At 51.1% G+C, this 27,150-nt stretch overlaps 2 protein-coding genes across 9 annotated transcripts; both read left to right on the top strand.

The window, feature by feature from the left end:
* Nucleotides 1-583: 583 nt before the first annotated feature.
* LOC101337649 (sialic acid-binding Ig-like lectin 14) lies at nt 584-6,080 on the top strand. Of its 3 annotated transcripts, XM_033845607.2 has the most exons (11): nt 584-717; nt 920-984; nt 1,636-1,837; nt 2,322-2,381; nt 2,756-2,816; nt 2,883-3,266; nt 3,484-3,762; nt 3,967-4,014; nt 5,094-5,345; nt 5,588-5,726; nt 5,841-6,080. In XM_033845607.2, exons 5-11 carry the CDS (start codon nt 2,783-2,785, stop codon nt 5,881-5,883), a joined length of 1,179 nt encoding a protein of 392 aa, XP_033701498.1. In that variant the 5' UTR covers nt 584-717; nt 920-984; nt 1,636-1,837; nt 2,322-2,381; nt 2,756-2,782; the 3' UTR covers nt 5,884-6,080. The 3 variants fall into 3 exon arrangements, with proteins under 3 accessions (XP_033701498.1, XP_033701496.1, XP_073652765.1); XM_033845605.2 differs by lacking the exon at nt 2,322-2,381; XM_073796664.1 differs by lacking the exons at nt 2,322-2,381; nt 5,094-5,345.
* Nucleotides 5,878-23,818, top strand: SIGLEC10 (sialic acid binding Ig like lectin 10). 6 transcript variants are annotated; one of them, XM_073796632.1, is made up of 15 exons: nt 5,878-6,012; nt 16,352-16,442; nt 17,122-17,184; nt 17,288-17,412; nt 17,490-17,524; nt 17,619-17,870; nt 18,040-18,324; nt 18,645-18,692; nt 18,782-19,045; nt 20,188-20,235; nt 20,349-20,606; nt 20,689-20,973; nt 21,293-21,386; nt 21,486-21,645; nt 23,044-23,818. In XM_073796632.1, exons 5-15 carry the CDS (start codon nt 17,494-17,496, stop codon nt 23,308-23,310), a joined length of 1,992 nt encoding a protein of 663 aa, XP_073652733.1. In that variant the 5' UTR covers nt 5,878-6,012; nt 16,352-16,442; nt 17,122-17,184; nt 17,288-17,412; nt 17,490-17,493; the 3' UTR covers nt 23,311-23,818. The 6 variants fall into 6 exon arrangements, with proteins under 6 accessions (XP_073652733.1, XP_073652732.1, XP_033701437.1 ...); XM_073796631.1 differs by lacking the exon at nt 17,490-17,524; XM_033845546.2 differs by having other exon boundaries at nt 17,490-17,870.
* Nucleotides 23,819-27,150: the final 3,332 nt, after the last annotated feature.

Genomic DNA, 27,150 nt, shown 5'->3' with positions numbered 1-27,150 from the left:
TTCGCATCACCGCTCTGCTCCCGGCCATCTGGCTGCCGCCCTCTCCCACCCCTGCCCGGCAAAACTCTCACCTGGGTCACCAGTAACCACCTTGTTCTCTTCCTATCTCCCCGGCCGGGCTATCTCAGTCACAACTACCACCTCCCCGTCCAACCCGCAATTAAGCTTAAGCCCGTGCGCACCGCGCCTGAGAGCGTGCGTGTTCTCACGACTCCGCCCAGGGCCCTCTCCTCCCCCTCGGTGAATGTGTCCACGTGTCCACCTCCAGGGACAACTCTGCTCTCTTCTCAACCCCTGTCGTCCCAGCCCAGACCCGCACATGTATACCGCAAGCTGTTAACTCAAATATTCATTACGTAGCATACTTTATAATTTTTTAATTTATTTTATTTATTTATTTTGCGGGGCGACGGATCTTCGTTGCTGAAAAGAGCATGGGCTCAGACAGATAACTTCCATGCCATTGTTCATAGCAGCAAGATTCCCAGCAGTGGTGGAACCAGTCCCAGCGCCCAGCAACTGAATGGATGAACCAAATGTGGTAACACAATCAAGTATCATTCAGCCTTTCAAAGCAACGCAGATTCTGACACACGCTGCAACGCCGGTGACTCTGGAAAACAGTGTGCTACCTGAAAGGAGCAGACACAAAGGGACAGATATCGTTTGATTCTACTTATACGAGCTCCCTACGAGGCACATTCATCGAAACAGAAAGTAGGATGGCGTTGCTTGCAGCTAGGGGATGGGGATGGCGAGAAGTTATTGCGTAACTGCAGCAGAGTTTCTGTTTGGGATGATGAGAACATGCTGGAGATAGAGTGATGACGGTTGCACTAACGTTGTGTATGTACTTAGTGCCATTGAATCGTACCGTATACAATGTTTCAAATGGTGTTTTGTTTTATGGTGATTTTAGAAACGAGAAGTACTTCTGTCCTCATGGGGATGTCGTTATGCGGACAAGAACTTTTCAAAGAAATGGTAAGTAAAATGAGAGCATGTCAGCTCTTGACAGGTTTGGAGGAAAATCACACGAGGACAGGAGCATGTGACATATTGGTGTGGGGAGGCAAAGGGATTGGGGGGAAGATGGGAGGATGCTGCGGACCCCGTGCAAGGCGACTGCAGGCCAATGCAGGATTCTGGAAGCCTTTGAGGAGAGCGGACATAGGATTAGACCCTCATTGAGGTAGGATCCTCAGGCTGTTGTGTTCAGAATCAGCCAGAGTGGGTCCAGGGCAGCAAGAAAGAGATGTGGCAGGACCCTGCTGGGGACTCCAGGCAGGAGGTGATGGTGCAGTGGACCGAGGAGATCGTGTAGATAGAGAGGATATGTTTTGAATATGTTGTGAAGGTCAAGCTAACAGAATTTTCTAATGGATGTGGTAGGTGAGGGGAAATGAGGATCAAATATGATGCAGAAATGTATGTAGAGAGCTGGATATGAAAGTCTGGGGATCAGAGGAGGGGTCCAGGGTAGAGACCTTAAATTGTAGAGTTAGTGTAAGATGACAATAGACGAGGTTAAAAAAAGTGGGTGGGGTGGGATGATAAGAGTATGATACTTCCTCAAAAACTTAAATATAGAATTAACACATGATCCTGACTTTCACTTCTGGATATCTCTCAAAGGGAACCGAGAGCAGGGACTCCAGGAGACATTTGCACACTCGTGTTCCTAGTAGCGTTATTCACTATAGCCAAGTGATGGAAGCAACCCAGCTTGCCCTCAACAGATGAAGGGATAAGCAAAACCATGGAATATTATTCAGCCTGAAAAAGGAGGGAATTTCTGACACATGCTACCACACGGATGAACTCTGAGGACATTACGGTAAGTTCAACAACCTAGTGAAAAAAAGACAAACACTACGTGATTACGCTTATATGGGGTAGACACAGGAGTCAAATTCCTCGAGAGAGAAAATAGAACTGTGGTTGCCAGGAGCTGGCAGGAAGAAGGAAGAAGGATTGGTTGTTTAGTAGGTACAGAATTTCAAGGTTTTCAACTTGAAAAGAGTTATTTTTTTACTAGATTAAAAAAAAGTCATACTCATTAAAAGAAAATACCCAGTATGCTGCCGGACACTCGGCAATCTCACCACTGATGCAGCTCTAAAGCCCGACAGTACTGCCTGTTTGGGGAGGAAGTGATGGGCCCGGGTGGGAGCATCTCCTGGGCAGGGACCGGGCCAGCCGTAGCCCTTCTGGTCTCCAGGTCACCAGCCCAAGATGCTCAGTGTTGGGGGAAGGAGTGAAGGCATGATTGGCGGCTGCCTTCACGTCACCCAGGAGCCCCTTCTTGTCTTCTGCCCCAGACGCTCACACAGACCCTAAAGAACCCGACATCTTGCGGGACCGACCACCCGAGGGTCTAGGTGAGGCTGGGACCCTCCAGGTCAAGACAGGAGCTGAGCGGCTCCCTGGTGTAGACAGCGGTGCTCAGACGGGAGGACCTTAGGAGGCTCACCGTGTCCTACGCCTCCGTGTCCTCAGGGGCTCTGGTGCTGGAAGGACCCACCCGAGATGGGGGGCAGGGCAGGGCTCTCCTCCTTGCCTGCTCCTCTCAGGGCAGGTCTCCGGGGTCTCTGGACCGAGGGGTGTCCGTCCGCCCTGTGTGGAGGGGGGCCGAGCTCTGGCTCTGCAGTTCCTCTTCTGTGAACAGCTGGGTCTTGTGTTCCTCCCCGGCTTCCCGTGGGTCTCCCCGCAGCCTTACCTCCCTCTCTCCTTCCCCTTCTCTTTTCACACACAGGACGCCCAGAAGCCCTCCGTCTCAGAGATGCTGCCGCTGCTGCTGTCCCTGCTGTGGGCAGGTGGGTGGGCTGCGGGGAGAGGGCTGGGCAGGGCAGGGGCTGCGGCTGACCCTCGTTTCCCCGCAGGGTCCCTGGCTCAGGACAGAGAATACCGGCTGGAAGTGCAGGAGTCTGTGACGGTGCAGGAGGGCCTGTGTGTCCGCGTGCCCTGCTTCTTCCACCATCCCTGGGTCTACTGGGACGACTCTGTCCCATCTTTCGGCTACTGGTTCCAGGAAGGGGCCAGAACCGACCAGGATCGTCCAGTGGCCACAAACGACCCAGGTCGTGGGGTGCTGACGGACACCCAGGGCCGATTCCACCTCCTTGGAGACCCCTGGACCTACAGCTGCTCCCTGGACATCAGAGATGCACGGCAGGGAGACACGGGGACATACTTCTTTAGGGTGGAGAGAGGGCCTTTGGTGAAATATAGTTATTTAGAGAACAAGCTCCACCTGCATGTAACAGGTAAGGATGGTGTCAAGGAGAGGACACACAGACACAGAGGCCCTGAGGGCCCCCAGGGCAGGGCTGGGAGGGGACCCCCTGTCTTCTCATCCTGGGAGGGGCCCAAGGGGACCTAGGAGGACAGGCCGCTGCGGCTGGCCTGGGGCAGAGACAGCTCTGAGGGGCACACTCGGGGCCCCCCATCCAGGGCCTGGGTCTGTTTCTCTCTCCTCTTCAGCTCTGACACAGACACCCGACATCCACGTCCAGGGGACCCTAGAATCTGGCCTCCCCAGGAATATCACCTGTGCAGTGCCATGGGCCTGTGAGAGGGGGACACCCCACACCTTCTCCTGGACCGGGGTTGCCCTCCCTTCCCTGCACCCCAAGGGCCCCCACTCCTCGGTGCTCACGCTCACCCTGGGGCCCCAGGACCACGGCACCAACCTCACCTGTCGAGTGACCTTCCCCGGAGCTGGCGTGAGCACAGACAGAACCATCAGGCTCAACGTGTCCTGTGAGCGCGGGGCCGGGACGCCGGGGCCCTGAGGGCGGAGGGCGTTGGGGACGGGAGGCCTGGGTGGGATACTTGGGGACTCTTCTTGGAGGCAGGCTGGGAGGAGAACGAGGAGAATGCTGAGACCCCCCCCCCCCCATGGTGTCATGTTACTCATGACACCTCATCATGCTGCAGGAGGACATTTCTTTCTTTCTGTTCCAGATGCTCCACAGAACCTGGACATTCGTGTCTTCCGGGGAAATAGCACAGGTGGGAGAAAAGTACCTGGGTGGAATGGAGGTCAGATGCAGGGATGTTGTGAAGATGGACAGAATCAAGCCCATCACTCATCCCCTCTCTGCTCCTACGTCTGCCCTCTGCCTCCCAACCCTGTCCCCTGGCAGGACTCACTTTAGGGCCACTGTGGATTCCTAGTGACAACTCACTGTCACCTCCGCTTGCCCCCTCCCTTCCCACCTCTTCTCCCTCCTCACTTTCCCAGGACATCCCTTCGCGGATTCCCTGCCTCCTCCCTGTCTCCGTCTCTCCCGCAAGGAGACTGAGTTCCCAAGCTGGGTTCTGCAGGATTCCAAGGGGAAGCTCGTCTACTCCGGGGTTCCAATCCTACCTCTGCCCTGAAGACTCTCCCAAACCTCTGTCCTGAGTGCCCTCCACTCCCCCTGCAAGGGACCCTCCGATATGAGTAACCCGAGCCTGGATCTCGGCAATTCCCTTAGGCTCCGTGTCTCACCCAATCGTCCCCGGGACTCAGGGAGTTTTGCGACGTTGACTTTCTGAGAATGACTCACGTCAGTCCCCTCGTCCATCCCCGTGACCGCAGCTCCAACTCAGGCCTCCATCCTCTCTCTGGCCTGGATCCGGACCAGCCTCCCCTCTGGCCTGTCAGCCTCTAGTCTTGGCCCTGTCCAGCCTGCAAGAATGGGGACCCCAAAGGGATCTCTACATGCCCCAGATCTGACCCTACGACTTTCTTGCTCAGAACCCTCCCATGGCTCCCTGGGGCTCTCATCACCTGCGTGCAGGCCTCCAAGTGGCCAGACCCACGGATGTCAGTGCCCTGCACAGTTTCACCCATCAAGGGCCACGTCCTGGGATGTTCTCTCCCAGGCCTAGATCTGGCCGACTCTTCCTCAAGCGTCCACAGCCCCCTGTCCTGGGATCAGCAGGTTGCCTCTCCTTCCCCCGCCTCACCTCATAGACTGCCCCCCGTCCTTGGCCTTGCCTGCAGTGCCTGTCTCAGAGCCGCTGTTCCCGTGTCTGGGAGGACAGAGGGAGAGAAGGGCCTCTCAGCCTTGCCCTTCTAGCTCTCTCTGTCTCTCTGATCCCAGAGATCCTGGGCAACGCCACCTCCCTTCGAGTCGTGGAGGGCCAGTCCCTGCGCCTGGTCTGTGTTGTCGACAGCAACCCACCCACCAGGATAAGCTGGGCCCGTGGGTGCCTGACAGTGAGCCCCTCACAGCCTTTGGACCCTGGGGTCCTGGAGCTGCCCCACGTGGTCTTAGGGGATGGAGGAGAATTAACCTGCCAAGCTCAGCACCCGAGGGGCTCCCTCCGTGTCTCCCTGAACCTAGTTGTACAAGGTGAGGATAAGCAAGGATGCCTGAGTTCTGAGCTAGGGTGGAAAGCAGGGCTAAGGTGTGGACTTACAGGGACTTCCCTGGTGGTCCAGTGGTTAAGACTCCATGCTTCCAATGCAGAGGACGTGGGTTTGATCCCTGGTCGCAGAACTAAAATCCCATATGGCAAGCAGCGTGGCCAAAATAAAAATAATGGTGTGGACTTACACCTATCATCCACCTTCCTCTCTCTTTTCGTCCTCCAGGTGTCTCCTCTTCCTTCCCCCAAGTCTCTGGGGAGCGGAGAGAGGGCTCCTGGCCCCTGGTCCTCACGTTGCTCAGGGGGGCCCTGATGGGGGCTGGTTTCCTTCTCACCTATGGCCTCACCTGGATCTACTATACCAGGTGAGAAGCCCTTCTTAAGGTGTCCCTGATTTGGGGACACCTCCGTCTTGTCCTTTCCAGAGCAGACCTTCCACGAAACTGGTCCCTTGTTTCAGAACTGTGTTTCCCTTACAGGTGCAGAAACTCACAAGGGAATAGGGTTGAGAGGTGCGACTGAGTTCCCTTCTTCACAGCGGTGCTTCAGAGGTCTATGAACAAGGAGGTCCCGGATGACTTGAACCTGCTTCCTTTCCAGAAATAACATCTCTTCACATCTGGCCTCCAGGTTTCTTCCTGATAGTTCTACGTGAGTGGTTGTGAGGGCAAGGAGGAAATAGATATTTTTATTATTAAATTGAACTATGCTCCATGTAACATGTTTTCTTCTCTGTGCTTACACCTTAGCATGGTTTTGATATGCCCATAGCGCGACCCATAATATGTTGTTCTAAATCCCATGATATGGTATTTTTTAAAGTTAATTTTAAAGAGATTTTTTTAATTAGAAAAATGAACTATTTTATATTTATCCACATATGAACCATTTCAATTGCTCTTCATCCCTTTGTTGTAAAAATAAAATCCCCTAAGGAAAAGTAAAAATAAGAGGGATTCCCTGTGGAAAGAACATATTTAGAAAATGGACCTGGTGTGGCTAACAGGTACCCCCAATAAAATGGAGCCAGGCAATCGTGACAGACCTAGGGTTCAGTCACGTACTCTGAGTTCTTAGAAAAACCACGAACGAAAACTATAAGGACTTCTGATTGTGCTAAGGGTCCTACCTGAAAAACCCCTAAGGAGATGCTCCAGTGACAGCCATCATTGGAAACTTCTGGTCAGGCTGCAGTGACTTGCGGTCAGGCTGCAAGGGCCACCCAGTCCCCTTTTATAAGTCTCCCAACTGTGGCCTCTTTCGCTTGTGCTTTCAAACACCCCCCACCCCTTCACCTCCAAGGAACGTACTTTTGGTTACAGCCAAAGGCTTCTTATCCCTGGTTTGCAAACCTTGCAAACAATAAAGCTGTCCTTTTGCATTAAGATAACGCTGCCTCTTTTCTCAGATTTATTTCTAATTTAAGATGACAGTATAGTTTCTCTAGAGTATCATTTTCCTTTTACCTGAAGATCTTTTCATATATTTTTGTAGTGTAGGTATGCTGGTGATGAATTCTCTCAGCCACAGTTTGTCTGGAAAAGTTTCCATGTACATTAGCTTTGGAAGGATATTTTTGTTGGATTAGGAATTCTAGGTTAAACTTTTCCCCGTTCTGTTGTTTAAATTCTTTTGGCTTGCCTAGTTTCGCCTTATTTTCATCTTTCTTTCTTTGTAGTTTATATTTTTCTGTAGCTGGTTTTAATATTTTCTCTTTTTCACTGGGTTTTAATAATCGAATAATATGTGTCTTGGCGTGTAAATGTGTGTGTGTGACAGAGACAGAGAGAGAGACAGAGATTATCCTACTTGGAGGGTGTTGAGTATCTTGAATCTGAAATTTTATAGTAGTGATCAAATTTAAAAAAATTGAAGCCAGTGTTTATATATATATATGTATTTTTTTTTCTATTCCCCTCTGGGTCTCCAATTTTACATATGTGATAATGCCCAGTATTATCTCATTATCAGCTCTGAGCATCTGTTCACCATTTCCAACCTTTTTTCTCTATATTCTTCAGTTTGAATAGGATCTGATGCTACATCTTCAAGTTTACTGATTATTCTTCCACAATATTGAATCTGCTGTTAGTCTCATTCAGTGAAATTCTCACTTCAGATAATTTATTTTTTTCTCTAGAAGTTAATTTCCTTGGTTTTTAATCTTACGTTTCTTCTTTTATTATGTTGATGTTTTCCTTTACATCCTCGAGTATATGGATAATGTTTGTAATCAATGTTTTCATGTTTTTGTCTGCTAGGTCTGTCTCCTCTGTCATGTCTAGGCCTGATTCCACTGAAGGATTTTTCTCTCACCGAGTGTCACATGTTCCTGCTTCTTTATGTGTCTAGTAATGTTTCACTGACTGCTGAACGTTGTCAATTTTTTGTGGCTGATGACTTGGTCTTGTCTTTCTTTAAATAATACTGGTCTTTTTCTTTTTCTTTTTTTTTTTTAATACTGGTCTTTTTCTTGACGGTAGTTATTTGTGTGTTGGGTCAATACTTTAAAGGTTCTTTGATTTTTATTGAAGTAGTGTTGGTGTACGATACTGTGTTAGTTTCAGGTGTACTACGTAGTGAGCTGACATTTGTATACATTATGAACTGATCACCATGATAAGTCTAGTAACCATTTGTCCCAACACAGAGCTATTAGAATATCACTGACCGTTATTCCTTCTGCTGTATATTACTTCCCTATGGCTTATTTATTTTATAACTGGTGATTTACACTCCTTAATCCCCTTCACCTATTTTGCCCACCACCCCCTCCCCACTGGCAACCACCCATTTGTTCTCTGTATCTGTGGGTCTGTTTTCATTTTGTTTTGTTTGTATGCGTTCTTTTTTTAATTTATTTTTAAATATTTTTTTATTCTTTTATTTTTTGCGGTACGCGGACCTCTCACTGTTGTGGCCTCTCCCGTTGCGGAGCACAGGCTCCGGACGCACAGGCTCAGCGGCCGTGGCTCACGGGCCCAGCCACTCTGCAGCATGTGGGATCCTCCCAGACCGGGGCATGAACCCGTGTCCCCTGCATCGGCAGGCGGACTCTCAACCACTGCGCCACCAGGGAAGCCCCGTTCTTTTTTTTAGATTCCACGTATGAGATCATATGGTATTTGTCTCTCTGTCTGACTTATTTCACTTAGCATAATACTCTCTAAATTCATCCATGTTGTCAAAAATGGCAAGATTTCATTTTTTATTGTCTGAGTAATATCATATATTATATATTCATTCATCTATCATGGACAATTAGGTTGATTTCATATCTTGACTATTGTAAATAATGCTGCAGTGAACATTGGTGTGCATATACCTTTTGTTTTCTGTTTTTTGTGGGTTTTTTTGCGGTACACGGGCCTCTCACTGTTGTGGCCTCTCCCGTTGCGGAGCACAGGCTCTGGACGCGCAGGCTCAGCGGCCATGGCTCACGGGCCCAGCCGCTCCGCGGCATGTGGGATCTTCCCAGACCGGGGCACGAACCCATGTCGCCTGCATGGGCAGGCGGACTCTCAACCACTGCGCCACCAGGGAAGCCCCCCCCCCCTTTTTTATATATATAAATGTATTTATTTATTTTTATTTATTTTTGGCTGCGTTGGGTCTTTGTTGCTATGCACGGGCTTTCTCTGGTTGTGGCGAGCGGGGGCTACTCTTTGTTTCGGTGCGCGGGCTTCTCATTGCGGTGGCTTCTCTTGTTGCGGAGCACGGGCTCCAGGTGCGCAGGCTACAGTAGTTGTGGTGCGCGGGCTCAGTAGCTGTGGCTCGCGGGCTCTAGAGCGCAGGCTCGGTAGTTGTGGTGCATAGACTTAGTTGCTCTGTGGCATGTGCGATCTTCCCAGACCAGGGCTCGAACCTGTGTCCCTGTGTTGGCAGGCGGGTTCTCAGCCACTGCGCCACCAGGGAAGCCCCCATATATCTTTTCAAATTAGTGTTTTTGTTTTCTTTGAGTAAATACCCAAAAGTGAAATTGCTGGATCATATGGCAATTCTATTTTAAATTTTTTGAGGAACCTCTGTACCGTTTTCCACAGTGGCTGCACCAATTTACAATCCCACCAAAGGTGCACGAGGGTTCCCTTTTATCCACATCCTCGCCGACACTTGTTATGTGTTGTCTTTTCTATCATAGCCATTCTGACAGGTGTGAGGTGCTATCTCATTGTGGTTTTGAGGTGCATTTCTCTGAAGATTAGCGATATTGAGCATCATTTCTTGTGTCTGTTGGCCATCTGTTTGCCTTCTTTGGAAAAATGTCTATTCAGGTCCCCTGCCCATTTTTAGTCAGGTTGTTTGGTGTTTTTGATGTTGGGTTGCATGAGTGTTTTGTATATTTTGAATATTAACACCTTATCGGATATACTGTTTGCAAATATTTTCTCCCACTTAGTAGGCTGTGTTTCTGTTTCGTTGATGGTTTCCTTCACTGTGCAAAAGCTTTTTAATTTTTTGTAGTTCCATTTATTTATTTTTGCTTTTGTCTCCCTTGCCTGAGGAGACAAAAAGATGTTGTGAAGACCAGTGTCAAAGAGCACACTGCCTATGTTTTCTTCTAAGAGTTTTATGGTTTCAGGTCTTACATTTGGTCTGTCTAGTATAGCAGCCGGAACAGACTGAGACACCACAGGAACATTTTCTTATGAGGACATCGCATGTTTGGTGTGCCTGGGTAGACGTCATTTATTTGAGAATGACACTGTGAGAGATATCGAGGTGTTTTAAATTTCAGGAAAGGTGGGTTTGCAGTGAGGGAAGCGGATGGTTGTGGGGACTTAGTGTTTGCTTTGATATGCTCTCCCCCGGCAGAGACTCAGTTGTACTGAGGTGCAGTGAAAAGAGCAGAATCATTATTTGTAGGTTCAGTGAGAATGGATGCAGCCTTTTTGGATGAGCAACGTTTGCAAATGTGTCCAGAGCCTGAGAAATATTCCCTAAAGAGCTGCAGTTCTTCAGGACTCTGGACAGCAGAGATCCTGGTGACTGGGGCTCAAGGGTCAGTGTGTGCCAGGGAAAATGGAGCGCCCTCTGGGGGCAGCATCCTGAACTGCAGCACAAGCAGTATGGGCGGGAACTGGGACAGGTGTATCTGAATGACACAAAGATGCTAGCCAGGGGGTGTCTGAGATACTCCCTTCCCCCCAACAAAGGCTCCTTAGCACCCTCAGGGCCTCAACTACAGCCAGACCCAGACTCTTCATTCACCACTGGAATGCTTCCCTACATCTCCTTCATTCATCCCTCCTAATAAGTCCAGTCCTCAGGCCCACACCCAGCACCCTTCTAGGGCAGAATCCTGAACTACCTACCTACCTACCTCTCTTCCCCCTCCTCAGCTGCTCCCACCCCATACCTACCCACCCACCCCCAATCTCACTTCCTCTCAATATCTATCTTTGTCCCCGTTGTGACCTCAGGGACAGACAAAGCAGGTGTTCAACATCTGTTGAATTAGAGCAGGAAACCAGAGGCTTGTAGAGTTTTTTTCTTAAGGAATAGGCTCAGAGAAAAATCTGAACATTCTTAGGCAGAGAAGGCAGATACGAGGATGACCGATAAAGATTCTCGTGGACTCAGGTAGCCCCTAGTCTGTGGTCTAGCCAAGAGTTGGGAGGGGGGAAGGCTGGCTTGGATGAGAAGGCAATTGCAAAGGGGGGAGGTGCTCTGGTCACACTGAGAAAAGGCGGAAAGTTCAGAGGAGGTCAAAGAAATGACCAAAAATCTGGAAAAGTGTACGGGTGGGGAAATGTTGGGGCAGGTTGGTTGTAAGGTCAGGAAAAGCATTTCCGAAGAGATGGCCTTTGAGCAGAGAACAGTGAAAAGGGGGGCAGCCACGGGCAGCAGCTAGTGTCATGTTCTTGAGGCAGAAATGAATTTGGTGAATGTGAGAAACAGAGTGGGGATCGCCGGCGGGAGTGCAGAAGTAAAGTGGAGTGCGCTCCAAGTGAGTTTGCAGGGGTCACTGGGGGTCACCTCAGGTCGAGTTCTATAGGTTATGGTGATGAGTTTGGGTTTTCTCCTACATATGGTAAGATGCCATTGAAATGTTTGGGCAAGAGGGTGACTTGATCTGATCTATGTTTTAAAAATAACTCTGGTTGTTGTGTTGAAACTGCCTTACGGAAGGGGCAAAAGTAGAAGCAGGGAACTGTATTCAGTAGTCTGGGACAGAGTCTGAAAAAGAATGGAAAAGAGTCTGAAAAAGAATGTCTATGTATGTATCACTGACTCACTTTGCTGTACAGCAGAAATTAACATAACAATGTAAGTCCACTATACTTCAATAAAATAATTTTTTTAATAAAGAGGCAGGAAGAATCATCAAGAGGGTTTTTTTTGGTTTTTTGGGGTTTTTTTTTGCGGTACGCGGGCCTCTCGCTGTTGTGGCCTCTCCTGTTGCAGAGCACAGGCTCTGGACGCACAGGCTCAGCGGCCATGGCTCACGGGCCCAGCCACTCCGCGGCACGTGGGATCTTCCCGGACCGGGGCACGAACCCGCGTCCCCTGCATCGGCAGGCGGACTGTCAACCACTGCGCCACCAGGGAAGCCCCTGGAGACATTTTTAATTGTCACAACTGTGATGGGGGGAGGGAGGCAAGTGGCATCTAGTGGGTGGAGGCCAGGGACGGTGCTCAACATCCTACAAAGCTCGGGGCGGCTTCTACTCCCCAAGAATTATCTGACTCAAAATGTCAATAGTGCTGAGATTGAGAAATCTTGGACTAGGGTAATGAATGGTAGTGGGGGTGGGCATAAGTGGATAGATTTTTTTTTTTTTAATATTTAAAAATTTGAACTGACAGGTCTTGCAGGGACTGAGGCAAAGGAAGACATCAGAATGATGCTAGGATGTGGGCAGATGTTGGTACCACAAAACAGTAACATTTAGACAACTGAAAAGGAGAGGGTTTGAGATGAGAAATAAGAGTGCTGTGTGAAAATTCAGATCCTAAGTTTGAGATGCCCATTATGTCTTCCTGAGTCCATGTCAGGTAGACAGGGAAGGATTGAAATATACACTTTAGGAGTCATCGGCGTGTTTCTTTATTGTTGTTGTTGTGTGTCTTGTGATCATTTATTTTAGTTTGTAGTTTAACTTCATTTGGAAGCAACCAGAGACTCACAGGAGGTTGCAGAGAAATGTACAGTGATGTGTCATGCATTCCAGTTACCCCCAGTGTTAACACCTTACACAACTGGAGGACAATATGAAAATCAAAAAATTGATATTGGTAGTACAATTCTGATTACCGATTTCAAAGTGTGGGCCCGGGGGGAAGCTCCCCACACCACCAGGCAATTCTCCACGCTAGCTGGGCATCCTACAACTCAACGCAACTCTGACACCACCTACCTGGAGATAGTGTCAGATCCCACGGGTTAAGGGCTCAGTCCCATAAGACTGCCCCCCCCGCCCCCCGCTTCAGATGCCAATCACAAGTCCATGTTGTCACTCGTGCTTCTGACTGATGGAGTATAGATCGGAGGTTCTCATGACCCATTTCTTGGGTTCAGTTAATTTGCTAGAGTGGCACACACAACACAGAGAAACAGTCTACTTCTGAGATTACTGGCTTATTATAAAAGGATATAACTCAGGAACAGCCAGATGGAAATGAGGTGTAGGACAAAGTATGGGGAAAGGGCTTGGGGCTTCCATGCCCTCTCTTTGGGGAGGTGCACCACTCTCCCCAAATCTTCACATGTTCTCCAACCTGGAAACTCTCTGAACCCCATACTTCTGGTTTTTATGGAGGCTTCATTCCATAGGCGTGTCTGATTAAATCATTGGCCATGGGCGACTGACTCAGCCTCTAGCCCCTCACCCCTTCTGGGAGGTCAGGGACTGGACTGAAATTTCCTACCTCCTAATCACATGGTTCGTTCCCCTGGCAACTAGCCCCCATCCTTATGTGCTTTCCAAAAGTCACCTCATTAACAAAAACTCAGGTGTGGTGGAAAGGGGTTTGTTATGAATAGCAAGACACTCATTTCTGGCTCTGAAGTGTTTTCAGGAACTGAGGACAAGAGACCAATATTAGAACAAAAGATGCTCCCACTGCTCTTATCACTCAGGAAATTCCAAGGGTTTTGGGTGCTGTGAGCCAGGAACCATGAGCAAAGACCAAAATATATACTTACTCTAAATCACAATATCACATGTAGCATGCTTTTTTTTTTTTTTTTTTTTTTTTTTTTTTTTTGCGGTACGCAAGCATGTGGGATCTTCCCGGACCGGGGCACGAACCCGTGTCCCTGCATCAGCAGGCGGACTCTCAATCACTGCGCCACCAGGGAAGCCCGTAGCATGCATTTTTAAAGTCATGGATGAAATAGGACATCTAGGGAGAGTGATCCTGATGCATTCTAAGATTTAGGAGTCAAGGGCAGAGGCGGAACCATGAAAGATGAAGACGAGTGTCTAGAAAGGTAGAAGGAAAAACCAAGGAAGTAATGGTGTCCTCTGTACGCTATGGGCAGCCCAACTCCGGCAGGTACCTTCGAGATGGCAGTTCTAGGTGACAGGGGAAGCCAGACTGAAGTGTTTCAAGAAGGAAGGGGTGGGGCTTCCCTGGTAGCGCAGTGGTTAAGCATCCGCCTGCCAGTGCAGGGGACACGGGTTCCAGCCCTGGTCCGGGAAGATCCCACATGCCGCGTGCCGCGGACCAGCCGGAGAAAGAGGATTTCACCGCCCAGGGTCAGAAGGGAAGGGGTAAGGAACTGAAGTAGCACCGACAAATGGGGTCAGAGGACCAAGACAACTGAGAGTTGCAAGGCAAATTTTATTATGCTACGGTTGCAAATTATGTAGACTAGAAAAAGGGAGGTTACCAGATGGTGGTTTACGTTATCTACAGACTGTCTCGGCTTCAAGGTTAACTTCCCTGGGAGAAAACCCATAAACCCAGAATCATCAAAAATAACCTGCACGTGCAGGGGGGAGACAGCTTTGCTTGTCTCATTTTGCATTCTTTCTGATCTCTGGGCCCTGGTGATTTATCTCCCATGGAATGGAACAAGGAGGGGAACAAGTAGGCACAGTCCCTTCGAGCGGCGGCGGCATGCCTGGCATGTCCGTAGCCTGCTCTCAAGGCTGACTGCTTCTCACAGCCGCGGAGCAACTAAGCCCGTGCGCCGCAACTAGTGAGCCTGTGCGCCGCAACTGCTGAGCCCGCATGCCACAACTACTGAAGCCCGCGTGCCTAGCGCCTGTGCTCTGCAACAAGAAGCCACCGCAATGAGAAGCGCATGCAACGCAACAAAGAGTAGCCCCCGCTCGCCGCAACTAGAGAAAGCCCGTGTGCAGCAACGAAGACCCAGTGCAGCCAAAAAATAAATAAACAAATAAATTTATAAAAAGAAAAAAGAAGGAAGGGGTGACTGAGCACACCAAATGCTGCGGAGCAGGCGGCATCCAAATGAGATGAGAATAGAAATTACCTATGGGTTTTAGCCATTTGAGATCTTTGGTGACCCTGACAAGAAGAGGTTGAGGGATGGAGGGATGGAGGCGAGACTGGACTCGGGTGAGCAGGGTGGACAGTAGACAAAGGGCAGTTCCTGTGACCTGAAGAACCTTTCCTGTGAAGAGAAGAGCGAACCCTCCGGGTTTCCGGGAACGCAGAGGAGGGGAGCTGGTGGTCTCAGGACCACCTCCAGGAACCTTGTGGCAGCTGCCTCCAGAAGGGGATGGGTTGGTCCACAAGTGGGGTTACTGGCTCCACTCTGTTTCCACCTCTCCCTGGCCGCTTGGCTATAGATATGAAGCTGCCCAACTGACCTCACCTGGTACAGGAGACCTCCTCACCTCCACATCTCAGGGATCAGCTCTGAGCTTTGAAGGCATATCTCACCCTGAGGGTGGCCCACATTCGTTGGTGGGGCGTATGAGACCTCTGGGTTGGCCTGGAGGAGCTGGGGAGTCACGGATTGGTATCCTTCAGCCCCAGGGTAGCAGACGGTCCTCTCTCCCTTTTCTGTCTGATGGAGTAGCATGAAATAGTGTGGAGAAACCCACGGAAGGCCTGAGATGTTGCCACTGTCCTGGTTCCCACTCCCATTAGCCCCATGGAGGCATGGAGGTGCTCCAAGGCAGAGGTGAGGCTGGATCTAAGCTTTGGGGGTGGGGAACCTCAGTTCTCAGCTCCTTCAGGGCAAGCCCTCAGCAGGACCCAGACATCCTTCCCTCCCTCTCACTCCTCCCTCTGAGAGGCCCTTTCTCTGTGAACTTGACGGAAGGAAGGGTGTGATGTCCCTGGATGCAAGGGCTCCCCTGGGAGAAGGGAAACTGCTTCCCCCAGAGAAAGCCTAGGTTGGGCAGTGGGGACCCGGCAGCAGAGTGAATAGGAGGGTGGATGTTACGGGTTGAACTGCACTCCCTCTGCCCCCAAGTTCATATGTTGAAGTCTTAACCCCCAGTATCTCAGAATGTATATTTGTAGATAGAGTCTTTAAAGAGGCAATTCAGTTGAAATGAGGTCATAGGGCAGAGTCCCAGTCCAGTATGACTGGTGTCCTTGTGAAGAACACACGTACACACAAGGAAGACCAGGTGAAGACTGGAGGAGAAGACGGCCATCTCCAGGCCGAGGAAAGAGACCTCAGAAGAAACAAAGCCTGCCGACACGTTGATCTTGAACTTGTAGCCTCCAGAGCTGTGAGGAGATACATTTCTGTTGTTTAAGCCGCTCATTCTGTGCTCTTTTATTATGGCAGCCTGAGCAGACTACTAGAGTGGATTCGAGGACAGGGATAGTTATGTGTCGCTTCCTCTGGGAAGCCCCTCTTGACTTTGCCAGGAAGTAGTGACCACCCTTTCCCCAGGGCCCAGCGTGAATGTCTGTCCCAGCATGTGGGGGGCAGGGCATTGATGAACACTTCAGTGCTCTTCTGTTTCTAAGGATCTTCGTTTACCAAGCTGGGTTCCCTTGAGGTCAGACACTGTCTCATTTACCTATGTGTGTCCGCCTCCCCCATATACAGCATGACACCTGCCACACGCAAGCTTCCAGAGCATGGAGGTCATATAGGCAAGCACAGTGTCTCCACGTGACCAAAACAGAGTCATCTCAAGGTGAGGGGAACGACAGTCCACATCTGGGGGAGTTTACCTGACTCAGTCCACAAATGCCACGCCCCTTACATTGCCTAAGTCTCCCAGCATCAGCATCGCCCCTGGGGGTCTGTGTTCTTATCACAGCAGGTGTTACAAATGTATGTCGTCCAGCTGTGTGGCAGAAGGGGAGACTGGGGAGCAGACAAAGACCTTGGCGTGGGTGCTCCTGGGGGACCGGGAGTCAGTGAGCCCATCAGGGAGGGTGAAGGGGTAGAGGCACTGAGACCAGCCTACGGTTGCCAGATTTAGCCAATAAAAAGGCAAAGTGCCCAGTTCAAGTTGAATTTCAGATCTCAGCAACGAATGATTTCAGTAGAAGTATATATATCACATGCGATCTCTGGGACATACTTCTACTAAAACAATTCATTTTTCGTCTGAAAGCCAGTTTTAACCGGGCATCCTGACTTTTTATCTGGCAAGACTAACCCTGCACTCCCACTCCTACCCTCTGCCCCAGAAATCCACCCTGCCCAGCACCCATCACCATCACCAGAGGCCCCTGTAAGAAGGGCTTACTGGGAACTTTCACTTCTGCTTCCCTAACGGCTCAGGGTCCAGCGGGAGAGTCCCCGGCCTCCACCCACCCAAAGCCAGGCCCCAAGTCTAGACACATGTCCTCCACTCCCTCCCCCAGAGATGACGCGGGAAGGTGACCAGCTCAGGGAGCCCAGACGCCAGGCGAGCCCCCCGGGAAAGAGTGAGTTCAAGTGGGTGACATGGGGGCGGGGAGAGTCCAGAAGAGGAAAATGAGTCGTGTGGGTCTGAGCATCAGAAGCTCATTTCATGCATCAATCCACCAGGGCTCAGCTTCCGCCTTCTGCCCTCACCCAGTGCGAGTCACAGTGTCTGGGGAATGAGCGTGTCCCAGGGCAGTTCCAAGTGCCTGAGATGCTCTTGCCGCTGCTCTTAGCCGTGCTGTGGGCCGGTGAGTGAACGAGGTGGGGGGCCAGGAGGGGCCCGGGACTGGGGGTGCAGCCTGAGCCTCTCTCTGTCTCCCCATAGGGTCATGGGCTCAGAATCCAGCTTTCCAGCTGCAGGTGCAGGAGTTGGTGAGGGTGCAGGAAGGCCTGTGCGTGGTCGTGCCCTGCTCCGTCTCCTATCCCGTAATAGGTTGGGTTCCCTCCACCCCAGCTTACGGCTTCTGGTTCAAAGACCCGACCGCCACAGACAGTGGTCTGCCAGTGGCCACAAACAAGCCGGATCGAGACGTGCAAACAGACACCCAAGGCCGATTCCAGCTCCTGGGCGATCCGAGACAGAATTGCTCTTTGCTCATCAGAGATGTACACATGGAGGACAGTGCATCGTACTTCTTTCGGTTGGAGAGAGGCTATTACGTGCGATATAATTTCGTGGAATACAAGTTCCGTCTGGAGGTGACAGGTACGGAACTGGCTCGAGCTGGAATGGGGTGGGACCCCCCGGGTGGGACCCCCCTCCCCTCCTCCCCCCTTCTCATACTGGGGAGGGGCTATGGGGAACGGACCATGGGGGACCCCCGGGAGTACCCCCATCAGGGTCTAGCATCCCACCCTCTCTCCCTCCATCCCAGCCCTGACTCAGAAGCCAGAGATCTACGTCCCAGAGACTCTGAAGCCTGGGCACCAGGTGACGCTCATCTGTATGTTTCACTGGACCTTTGAGGAATGTCCAGCCCCTACTCTCTCCTGGAGGGGGGCCACCGTCTCCTCCCACGAGGCCAGACCAAGAACTTCCTACCTCTCAGCCCTCACCTTCACACCCAGACCGCAGGACCACGGCACTGAGCTCACCTGTCGAGTGGACGTCTCCAGAAGGGGACTGAGCACAGAGGACACCGTCCTGCTGAGCGTGGCCTGTGAGTTTGGTGGCGGGAAGGACATCAGGGCGCGCAAACAGGCACGGGGGACGCGGAGGTGGAGAGAGGCAGCCGGGCAATGATGGTCAGCTCTCTGCGGATGCGTGGGTAGGAAGGCGTGGAGTCTAGCGACGCTTGCCTCGGCCCAGGGAGGGGGATGGGGATGCCGTCTGGACCTGCGTCCATAAGCGCATCTTTGGCACTCATCTGTCACTTGTCTTCCCGGAGGAAAGTCACACTTTCTTCTCCCCGAGGGGGTTCTCTCTGGCGGTGGGGAATCTCTCATTCCTACTCAAAGCCAGCTCCCAATCCTGTTACAGATGCCCCCAAAGACGTGGTGATCAGCATTTTCCAGACCGATGTATCAGGTACTGAGGGCCACTTGGGGGTGTCAGGAGCGCGGGGGAGTGGTGTTCCCCCTTGCAGTCCTTCTCTTGCGCGCTCTCTCTCATTGCAGCCCTGGAGCCGCAGAGAAACAGCCCCCATCTGGAAGTCCAGAAAGGCCAGTTCCTGCGGCTACTCTGTACAGCCGACAGCGTGCCGCTGGCCACACTGAGCTGGGCCCTGCAGGACAGAATCCTCTCTTGGTCCCACCCCTCGGGCTCCAGAACCCTGGAGCTGGTGCTGCCCCGGGTGAAGGCCGAGGACGCGGGTCGCTACACCTGCCGAGCTGAGAACGGGCTTGGCTCTCAGAGCCGCAGCCTGGAACTCTCCGTGCAGTGTGAGTGTGACCAGCGGGGGCCTGGGTTGGGGGGGGGGGGCGGGGAGGAGGGAGGGGGCTGAGGGCAGGGTCGCAGAGCTCTAAGGTGACCCGGAACCCCGGGCCTATGGGGCTGGGATTCTGCTTCCAGCTCCGACTGCGGTGGGCGCGGGGGCGGGGGATTTCCCCACGCCACCGAGCAGTTCTCCAGCATCAGTGGCGTGTGCTACAATTCAACTCAATTCTGACGCTATCTACCCGGAGATAGCGTCAGATCCCACAGGTTAAGGCATCAGTTTCTGGAAAGGGGCCCCGCCCCCGCTTCAGCCACCAATCACAAGTCCAGGTTGTCCCCTGTGCTTCTGACCGGCCAACGATAGATTGGAGGTTCCCATGACCTCCTCCTTGGGTTCAGTTAATTTGCTAGAGCTGCTCAGAGAAATATTTTACTCACTAGATGACCGGTTTATTATAAAAGAATATAACTCAGGAACAGCCCGATGGAAGCGATGCATAGGGCAAGGTATGGGGAAAGGAGCAGCTAACTTCCATGCCCTCTTCCTGGGCACAACTCTCCCCAAATCTCCAAGTGTTCACCAACCTGGAAGCTCTCCCAACCCCATTTGGGGGGGGGGGGGCGTGTTATGGAGTCCTCCTTACATAGGCACGATTGATTAAATCATTGGCCGTTGGTGACTGAACTCAATCTCCAGTCCCCTTTCCCTTCCTCAGAGGTCAGGGGGGTGGGACTGAAAGTTCTAACCCTCTGATCCGTGGTTGGTTCCCCCGGCAACAAGCCCTCATCCTCGGGCGCTTCTAAAAGTGACTTCATTAACATAAACTCAGGAGTGGTGGAAAGGGGTTTGTTACAAATAACAAGGCACGTTTATCACGCTTACCTAGCATTCAGGAAATCCAAGAGTTTTAGAAGCTCTGTGCCAGGAATAGGAACAAAGATCAAATACCTATTTCTGTTATAAATCACAGTATCTTAGGGACCTGCCCTTCTCACCAGTCTATTCCCTTGGGTCATTCATCTGCGAATCACTCAGTGGGTGATTCAACCCCCTCCGCCTCCCAGCCCTTCACCCCTAGGGACGTTTACTTTGCCCAGAAGGAAACCCCTGGCTTGTTTAGCGTCAAGTACCCTGTCTCTGTTTCAGATGCCCCAGAGAACCTGAAAGTGATGGTCTCCCAGGGAAATAGGACAGGTAGGAAAGGGGATCAGAGGAACCGAACTGGGAGCCCGGACGTCTGGAATGTCAGCAGGAAGAGGGTCCCTGTGCCCTCAGCTGTTCATCCCTCCTGGCCGTTCCCTCTCTAGTCCTGGAAAACTTCAGAAATGGCACATCTCTTCCGGTCCTGGAAGGCCAAAGCCTGCGTCTGCTCTGTGTCGCTCACAGCAACCCCCCGGCCCGGCTGAGCTGGGCCCGAGGGGGACAGACTCTGAGCCCCTCCCAGCCCTCAGATCCTGGGGTCCTGGAGCTGCCGCAGATACAAACAGAGCATGAAGGAGAATTCACCTGCCGAGCTCAGAACCCTCTGGGCTCCCAGAATACGTCTCTGAGCCTCTCGGTGGTCTGTGAGTGCGGGGACCCCTGGGGGCAGGACACCTGGGCCCACGTGAGGGGAGAGGCACCGCTGACTCTCCTCCCTCTGTACAGACCCCCCGCAGCTGCTGGGACCCTCCTGCTCCCAGGAGGAGGAGGGTCTGCACTGCGACTGTTCCTCCCGAGCCCAGCCGGCCCCCTCCCTGCGCTGGCGGCTGGGGGAGGGGCTGCTGGAGGGGAATTTCAGCAACGCCTCCTTCAAGGTCACCTCCAGCTCGGCTGGGCCCTGGGCCAACAGCTCCCTGAGCCTCCGCGAGGGGCTCAGCTCTGGCCTCAGACTCAGCTGCGAGGCCCAGAACGTCCACGGGGCCCAGAGCGCCACTGTCCTGCTGCTGCCAGGTCAGGGGCCAACTGGACGCCCCCTGGAGGCGGGGGCTGAGAACGACAGCGACAGGGTCCTGTGGTTGGGTCAGGAGCTGGGGAGCGGGGACACGGGGGCGCCTGTGGCTGGGGATGCGGAGGGGGAAATTAAATCGGAGAGCCTGACGCTTGGGCCTGGGGTGTAGCGGTTTCCAAGAAGTCGATGGGAAGGGGCTCGAGGTAAAAACCTCTGGAAAAACCACTAGGCTCCGGAAGCCTGAGCGCCTAGTGGCGGGTGGACGTGAGGACGCACGGGGATGGGAAGGGCTCAGAGATGGCTGACCGTTTCCTCGTGCAGATGAGAAGGGATTCGCCTCCAAAGCGTTCTCCAGCGGAATATTTCTAGGAATCGGCCTCATGACCCTCCTTGTCCTCTGCTTCATCCTGATCGTGTGAGTTAGCAGGACCAGCGATGGAGGGAGCGTGGGATCTGGGACCCGTGGAGAGGGGGGCGGGGCCAGGGCGCACACCAAGGCGGGGTGTTCCCTCAGCGCGAGGGCTCTGAGGAAGAAGTGGACCCAAGCAGAGGTTCCGGCCCCGGCCCCGGCCCCGGCCCCGGCCCCGGCCCCGGGAGAGACTCCGAGGTCCAGGGTCTCACGGAGGAGCACGCTCCTGGATTACATCAACGTGGTCCCTAAAACTGGCCCCCTGGTGAGTGGTCCCAACCAGCTGTCTCTTCTTCCCCTTCTCTGACTCCTGTATACCCTCCTCCCCAGCCCCGCCCTCACCCTTTGCCCGAGAGACATCGCAGTGGAAGAGGCCCGGGCGCTGGATTCAAATCCTGATTCTGGCACGTAACCTCTATGAGACCTTGACCAAATCGCTCCCTCCACTGCGCCTCTATTGCTTCTTCCTTGAGAGTCGGTTTGAGGATTACAGCACATGTTATTGCCTAATAGGTAGCAGCTATTCCATTATTACTACTACCAACAACATTACTAAGCAAAATTAATGATGTCACCAATGATTAATATCACTGAGAGACGGCATGTCCTAGTGATGGTTAAGGGTAGGGCTCTGAAGCCAGCCTGCTTGGGTTCCTGTCCGCTTTCTTCACTGTGTGTTCTGGGATGAGTCACTTCACTTTTCTGTGCCTCGATTTCTTTAACTGTAAAATGGGGATAATAGTAGTGCCGACCACGTAGGCTCACTCTGGGTATTCAATATGCTCATTTTCTACTTGTAAAGCATTTACAACAGTACCAGGCGCCTAGTAAGTGTTGGGTAAATGCTGGATCTTTTCAGGAGAGAACATCTATATGCGGACGATTCCAAAATGTACATCTCCCAGACTCATCCCTGAACTCTAGACTCATAGCCAACTATCTAGGCAGCATCTCCACGTGGATGTCTAATAGGCATCTCAAACCTAGCCTGTCCAAAACCAAACTCGTGACTAAGCACCACTTAAAACCCTTCTCCTCCATCCTCTGCATCTCAGCAAATAGCACCACATTTGTCCAGCTGCTCAAGCCTAAAGACTTTAAGTCATTTCTTACTCCTCTCTTTTTTATCGCCCCCACAATCAATCCATCTGCAAATCTCCTCCCAAATCCATCCAAACCACTTCTCCCCCCTCGGTTGGATAGAGCTTAGGGACGAAGAAAAAAAAAAGTGAAAAGTGCCAATTTCAGATGGTCACATACACAGGATTCCGTGTATATAACACTCTCAAATGATAAGATTGTAGAGACAGAGGACAGGTTAGTAGTTGCGAGGGGTTCGGGATGGGAGGATGATGAGAAGGACAGCAGGAGGGAGATGTTTGTGATGATGGAGCAGTTCGACGTCTTGTGGGGATGGTTACACCAATGTATCTGCGTTAGTTTGCCAGGGCGGCCATAGCAGAGAACCACAGGCTGGGAGGCTTAACCACAGACTTGTCTTTATTGTGTGTTCCTGTCGCGAGATGGAAGGCGAGCTCAGCGAAGGCAGGGTCTTTGTTTTACTGCCTGATGTAACCCCAGTTCCTCAATCGGTGCCTAGCACGTGGTAGGGGCTCGAGTATCTGTTGAATGAATGAATGAAGGATGGTCATTTTTCCCTTAGGCTCAGAAACAGAAAACCAAACCAAGCAGTCCTTCCTGGGCCACTGTTCCAGATGCTCACCCCCCGGAACCCAGAAAGAACCAGAAGGAGCTCTATCTTGTTTCCCACAATTGCCCAGGACCCAAATCATCTCCTCAAGCCCCAGAATCAGAGAACAACCAGGAGGAGACCCATTATGCTGTCCTCAACTTCCCAGGCCTCAGACCATGGGACACCCAGAGGCCCAAGGGTACTCACTCAGAGTATGCTGAAATCCAGTTCCACTGAGCGTCTGTCTGCTGGGTTGGAGGACTTGGACCCAGGCCGGGGAGAAAGGCAGAACGATTGGGAAGAGGAGAACAGAGTGTAGTCTGTCTGTCTTTCTGTCTCCCTCTCTCTCTCATTTCATCGTCCAAGGATGGGATGATCCCATCCCAGATCCTAGCATCTTGGAACAGCCTGGTGAATGTCTCCAGAGCAGCCTTCTCCAAATACACTATTCTAAGCAAGGTAAAGCTTCTCCTCTGACACACCTAGGCACCACCCTGGCTGAATACTCAACAGTCTCAGTTTCTCAGCGGTGGGAGGGCCTTGAAAGATGACCGAGCGCTCATCTTCGCCGACCTCACAGGTCAAGTCTGGGCCGCTGCCTAGTTTGCTGCCACCTGTGAGCCAAGAGTGTGTTTTACATTTTAAATGGTTAAGGGGAAAATCAAAAGAAGGATGCTTTATGATGCGTGGAAATGACTTGAGATTCCAATTTCAGTGTCCATAAATAAAACTTTATTGGAATGCAGCCATGCCCATTTTTTTCTGGATCGCCTATGGCTGGTTTCAGGCAGAGTGGAGTCGTTGCCCTGCTAAGCCTAAGATAGCTAGCCTTCGGTTTAGGAAGAGTGGGTGGAATTTTCGTGTAATGTAAACTCACCCACTTATTTGTACAGAAGAGCTAACAGAAGCGGAGGTCCAGAGAGAGTTCAAGAGTAGCCAAGGTGACACTGACTAGCTCTGTGACTAGATGGAAGGTTTCTAGGGTGAGGACTTGTAGGGCGAGGAGACTTGAGTGGCAGTTTGATAGTGAGAGGGAGGAAATTAATATTTTTGAATACCTGCTGTGTATCACATTGTGAGCCAACTGTGGTGTAAGATTTAAGAGTATCTCCATTGGGAAGATATCTGAGACTCAGAGAGGTGAATTAACTTATCTAAAGACACACAGGAGAAATCGGCAATATCAGGGGTCCCACCCATGGCTGACTCCAAAACCACTGCTCTCCCCGCTTTTTCATAATCCCTCCTGAAGTGGCGCTCTCGAGTGAAAAGGACTCAAAACTCAGGGCAGAATGTGAGGATGGTCAATCATCTCAGATATAAAGAGAGGCTAGCTGGTCACCTCATCTCAGCAGGAAGTAGTGGTCAGGCTGTGTCCATGAAGCTGGCCTCTGTTGATCTTTCTTTTCCTTTCTAAGACCATGGTGGGGGAGTGGGGGTGCAGGGGATGTCTTTACTCCTTAGAAGGATAAATGCAATTAGATAAAGAGGGAAAGAAAAGAAAGAAAAAGATTTTGAGTTGGAATTTTCCAAGGGTTCCTTTATACAGATATTATCTCTATTATACAGTTGGGCAAACTGAGTCATGAAAAGGTTACAGACACATCCAAAGCCACAGGATTAGTAAGATTTGATTCCAGAGCCCAGGCTCTTGGTCATGACCTTATATTGGCCTCTTGGTGGCTTGTTGAGCAGAGGGGACCTGATAAGGAGGGGTGGCAGGTGCAGTATATAGAAAGGACAAAGGACTTGCACTTGTGTCCAGATTCTACTACTTACTAATCAGAATAAGTGTAGGCAAGTGACTTTCTCTCTCTGAGCCTCATGTATTAAAATGAAGGTAACACCCTTACTTGGAAGGTTTGTTACAATGATTGAATAAGAGAGTACAGATGAGGGGGGTGGGGCAGTATAGGGGTAGGGGATTAAGAGATACAAACTCTTAGGTATAAAATAAGCTACAAGTACATATTGTACAACAGGGAATATAGCCAACATTTTACCTTGTGTAAGGTATTAACTGACTAGCCCAGTGGGCTGAGCCATGGAGCGCCAGTCTGCAGGTGGGATGCAAATAGCTTTGGAGAAGAAGGTAGCAAAAAAGAGCGCTGTGCTCACTGTGTCCTAAGTGCTCTCTGTCTTTCCTCCATAGTCACCCCCGGAGCCCGGATTTGGTAGTTACTGCATATGATGATATGGTAAGGAGGGCCACGCTGACATACTTTGCCTCCTAACTGTGCCAGTGCCTCTGTGTACTGAATAAAATAAAAAACTGAACTAGCTGCAAGCACTGAAGTTGGCCACCAGAAGCCAGTATACCCAGAGTAATTGAATTACCCATGGAGTAGGATCAACCAATGCAACTGCCTCATTTTTTTTAACTTTTTTTAAAAAATTGAGGTATAGTTGATGTACAGTATTATGTTTCAGGTGTAAACAGTGATTCACAGATTTTAAAGGTTATACTCCGTTTACAGTTATTATAAAATATTGGCTTTATTTCCTGTGTTGTAAAACACAGCCTTATAGCTTTTTTATTTTATACATGGTAGTTTGTACAACTGCCTCATTTTATAGGGGCTTCGAGAGGCACAGGTTCACACAACAAAATAGCAGAAGTGACATTCAAGCTCAGACAGGTCCTAAAAGGGATGACCGCTGCAGGTCCTGAATTCGTTTTAATAAACTTAGAGCGGGCAGAATGCTGGAGGGGCCTCTGTTTCCCTCTCTCTGCCCCCAAATCCTGCCAAAGGACCCTTCAAAATTTGTTTGACCTGGGAAATTGCAAGATTATGTTGCTAGGACAACTGGTTTGACCAGGGGTCAGTAACTTTTTTTTAATTTATTTATTTTTGGCTGCATTGGGTCTTCTTTGCTGCGCGTGGACTTTCTCTAGTTGTGGCGAGCGGGGTCTACTCTTCTTTGCGGTGCACGGGCTTCTCACGCTCAGACGCTCAGACGCGCTCAGAAACGTAGCCAATCAAAAAGCGAGGGTGCTAGCCCCGCCTCCCCCGGATTTGACGGACAGAGGGAGGAGACGCGGAAGTAACGTGATCATACCCGCCAATCAGAGCTGAGGATTACGTCTCGCGCTGTTCCAAGTAACAAGGAGTGGGAGGAGCTCAAACCTATTGCAGCAGGCGTTCCCCAACAAATCGGAACCTTCGTTCCCTCCCGACTCAGGAATTGATTGGTCGCTTTTCAGAACTTGCCTGTCAATTTTGAAAGCTGGGTAAAGGGCATTTTCTTAGAGGCGCAAGAACGCGCCTCCGCTCTCCCAGCTCGGGGAGGAGGGCCTTAAAGGGCCAGGTACATGGTAAGTGGCGAGGTCGGACCCTGACGGCAGAAACCGGAGGAACAGTAACAGAACAAAACACGAAGCAGTGCCGTTACGCTGGAATTGAGTTTTATGTCGCAAAAACCCAGAGACTTAGCTTACTTTAGGTCAAGAGCTAGTAAGAAGCGGAACGAGGATTCGAACCCTTATTTCGGAGCCCTGTTTGACATAAGCTTCCTAACCGGATGGATGAGACCTGCATGCTAATCATAGTCGCCAGAAAAGGAAAACCAGCCTTTTTGGTAAAAATCTTTAGATTCCAACCACCTAGCCTTTGCTCGCGCCGTTTCTTCTACATCAACTATCCATTCACCCTAGACCTAGCCCAAAGGCCACCTCCTCTAAAACAAAACAAAACAAAACACCAAAAAACCCAAAAACCTCTCCGACCTTCTCCCCCACGCCTTGCAAGCGAGCAACAATGTTTTCCTGGACCCCGACCTCCCCCTCCCCCTTGCCTCCAGGCAACGTTTAATCCGCTTCCGGCTCTCACTGTCCTGTTGCTCCCTGTGTCCCGGCTCCCATCACCCCAGAATGTTATTGTCCATCTCTGTGTCTGTCCCCCACCTCTCAAGACTGAGAGCCCTTCGAGAGCAGGTTCTGGTTCTGCGTCATCTCGGCGTCACCAGTATCATCCAGCACAGAACTCGAAAGCTAGTCTCGGATTTCTCATCCTTAAAGTGGGGTGTTGTGAACTTCTTGTAAAAAAATTCATACTCAAAGGCGCCGCCCAGGTTGAG

The sequence above is a fragment of the Tursiops truncatus genome, chromosome 19, assembly GCF_011762595.2.
Source record: "Tursiops truncatus isolate mTurTru1 chromosome 19, mTurTru1.mat.Y, whole genome shotgun sequence".
In the NCBI taxonomy this organism is placed as follows: domain Eukaryota; kingdom Metazoa; phylum Chordata; class Mammalia; order Artiodactyla; family Delphinidae; genus Tursiops; species Tursiops truncatus.
Note: the sequence above shows the minus strand (reverse complement) of the source record. Positions and strands in the feature narration are given on the sequence as shown.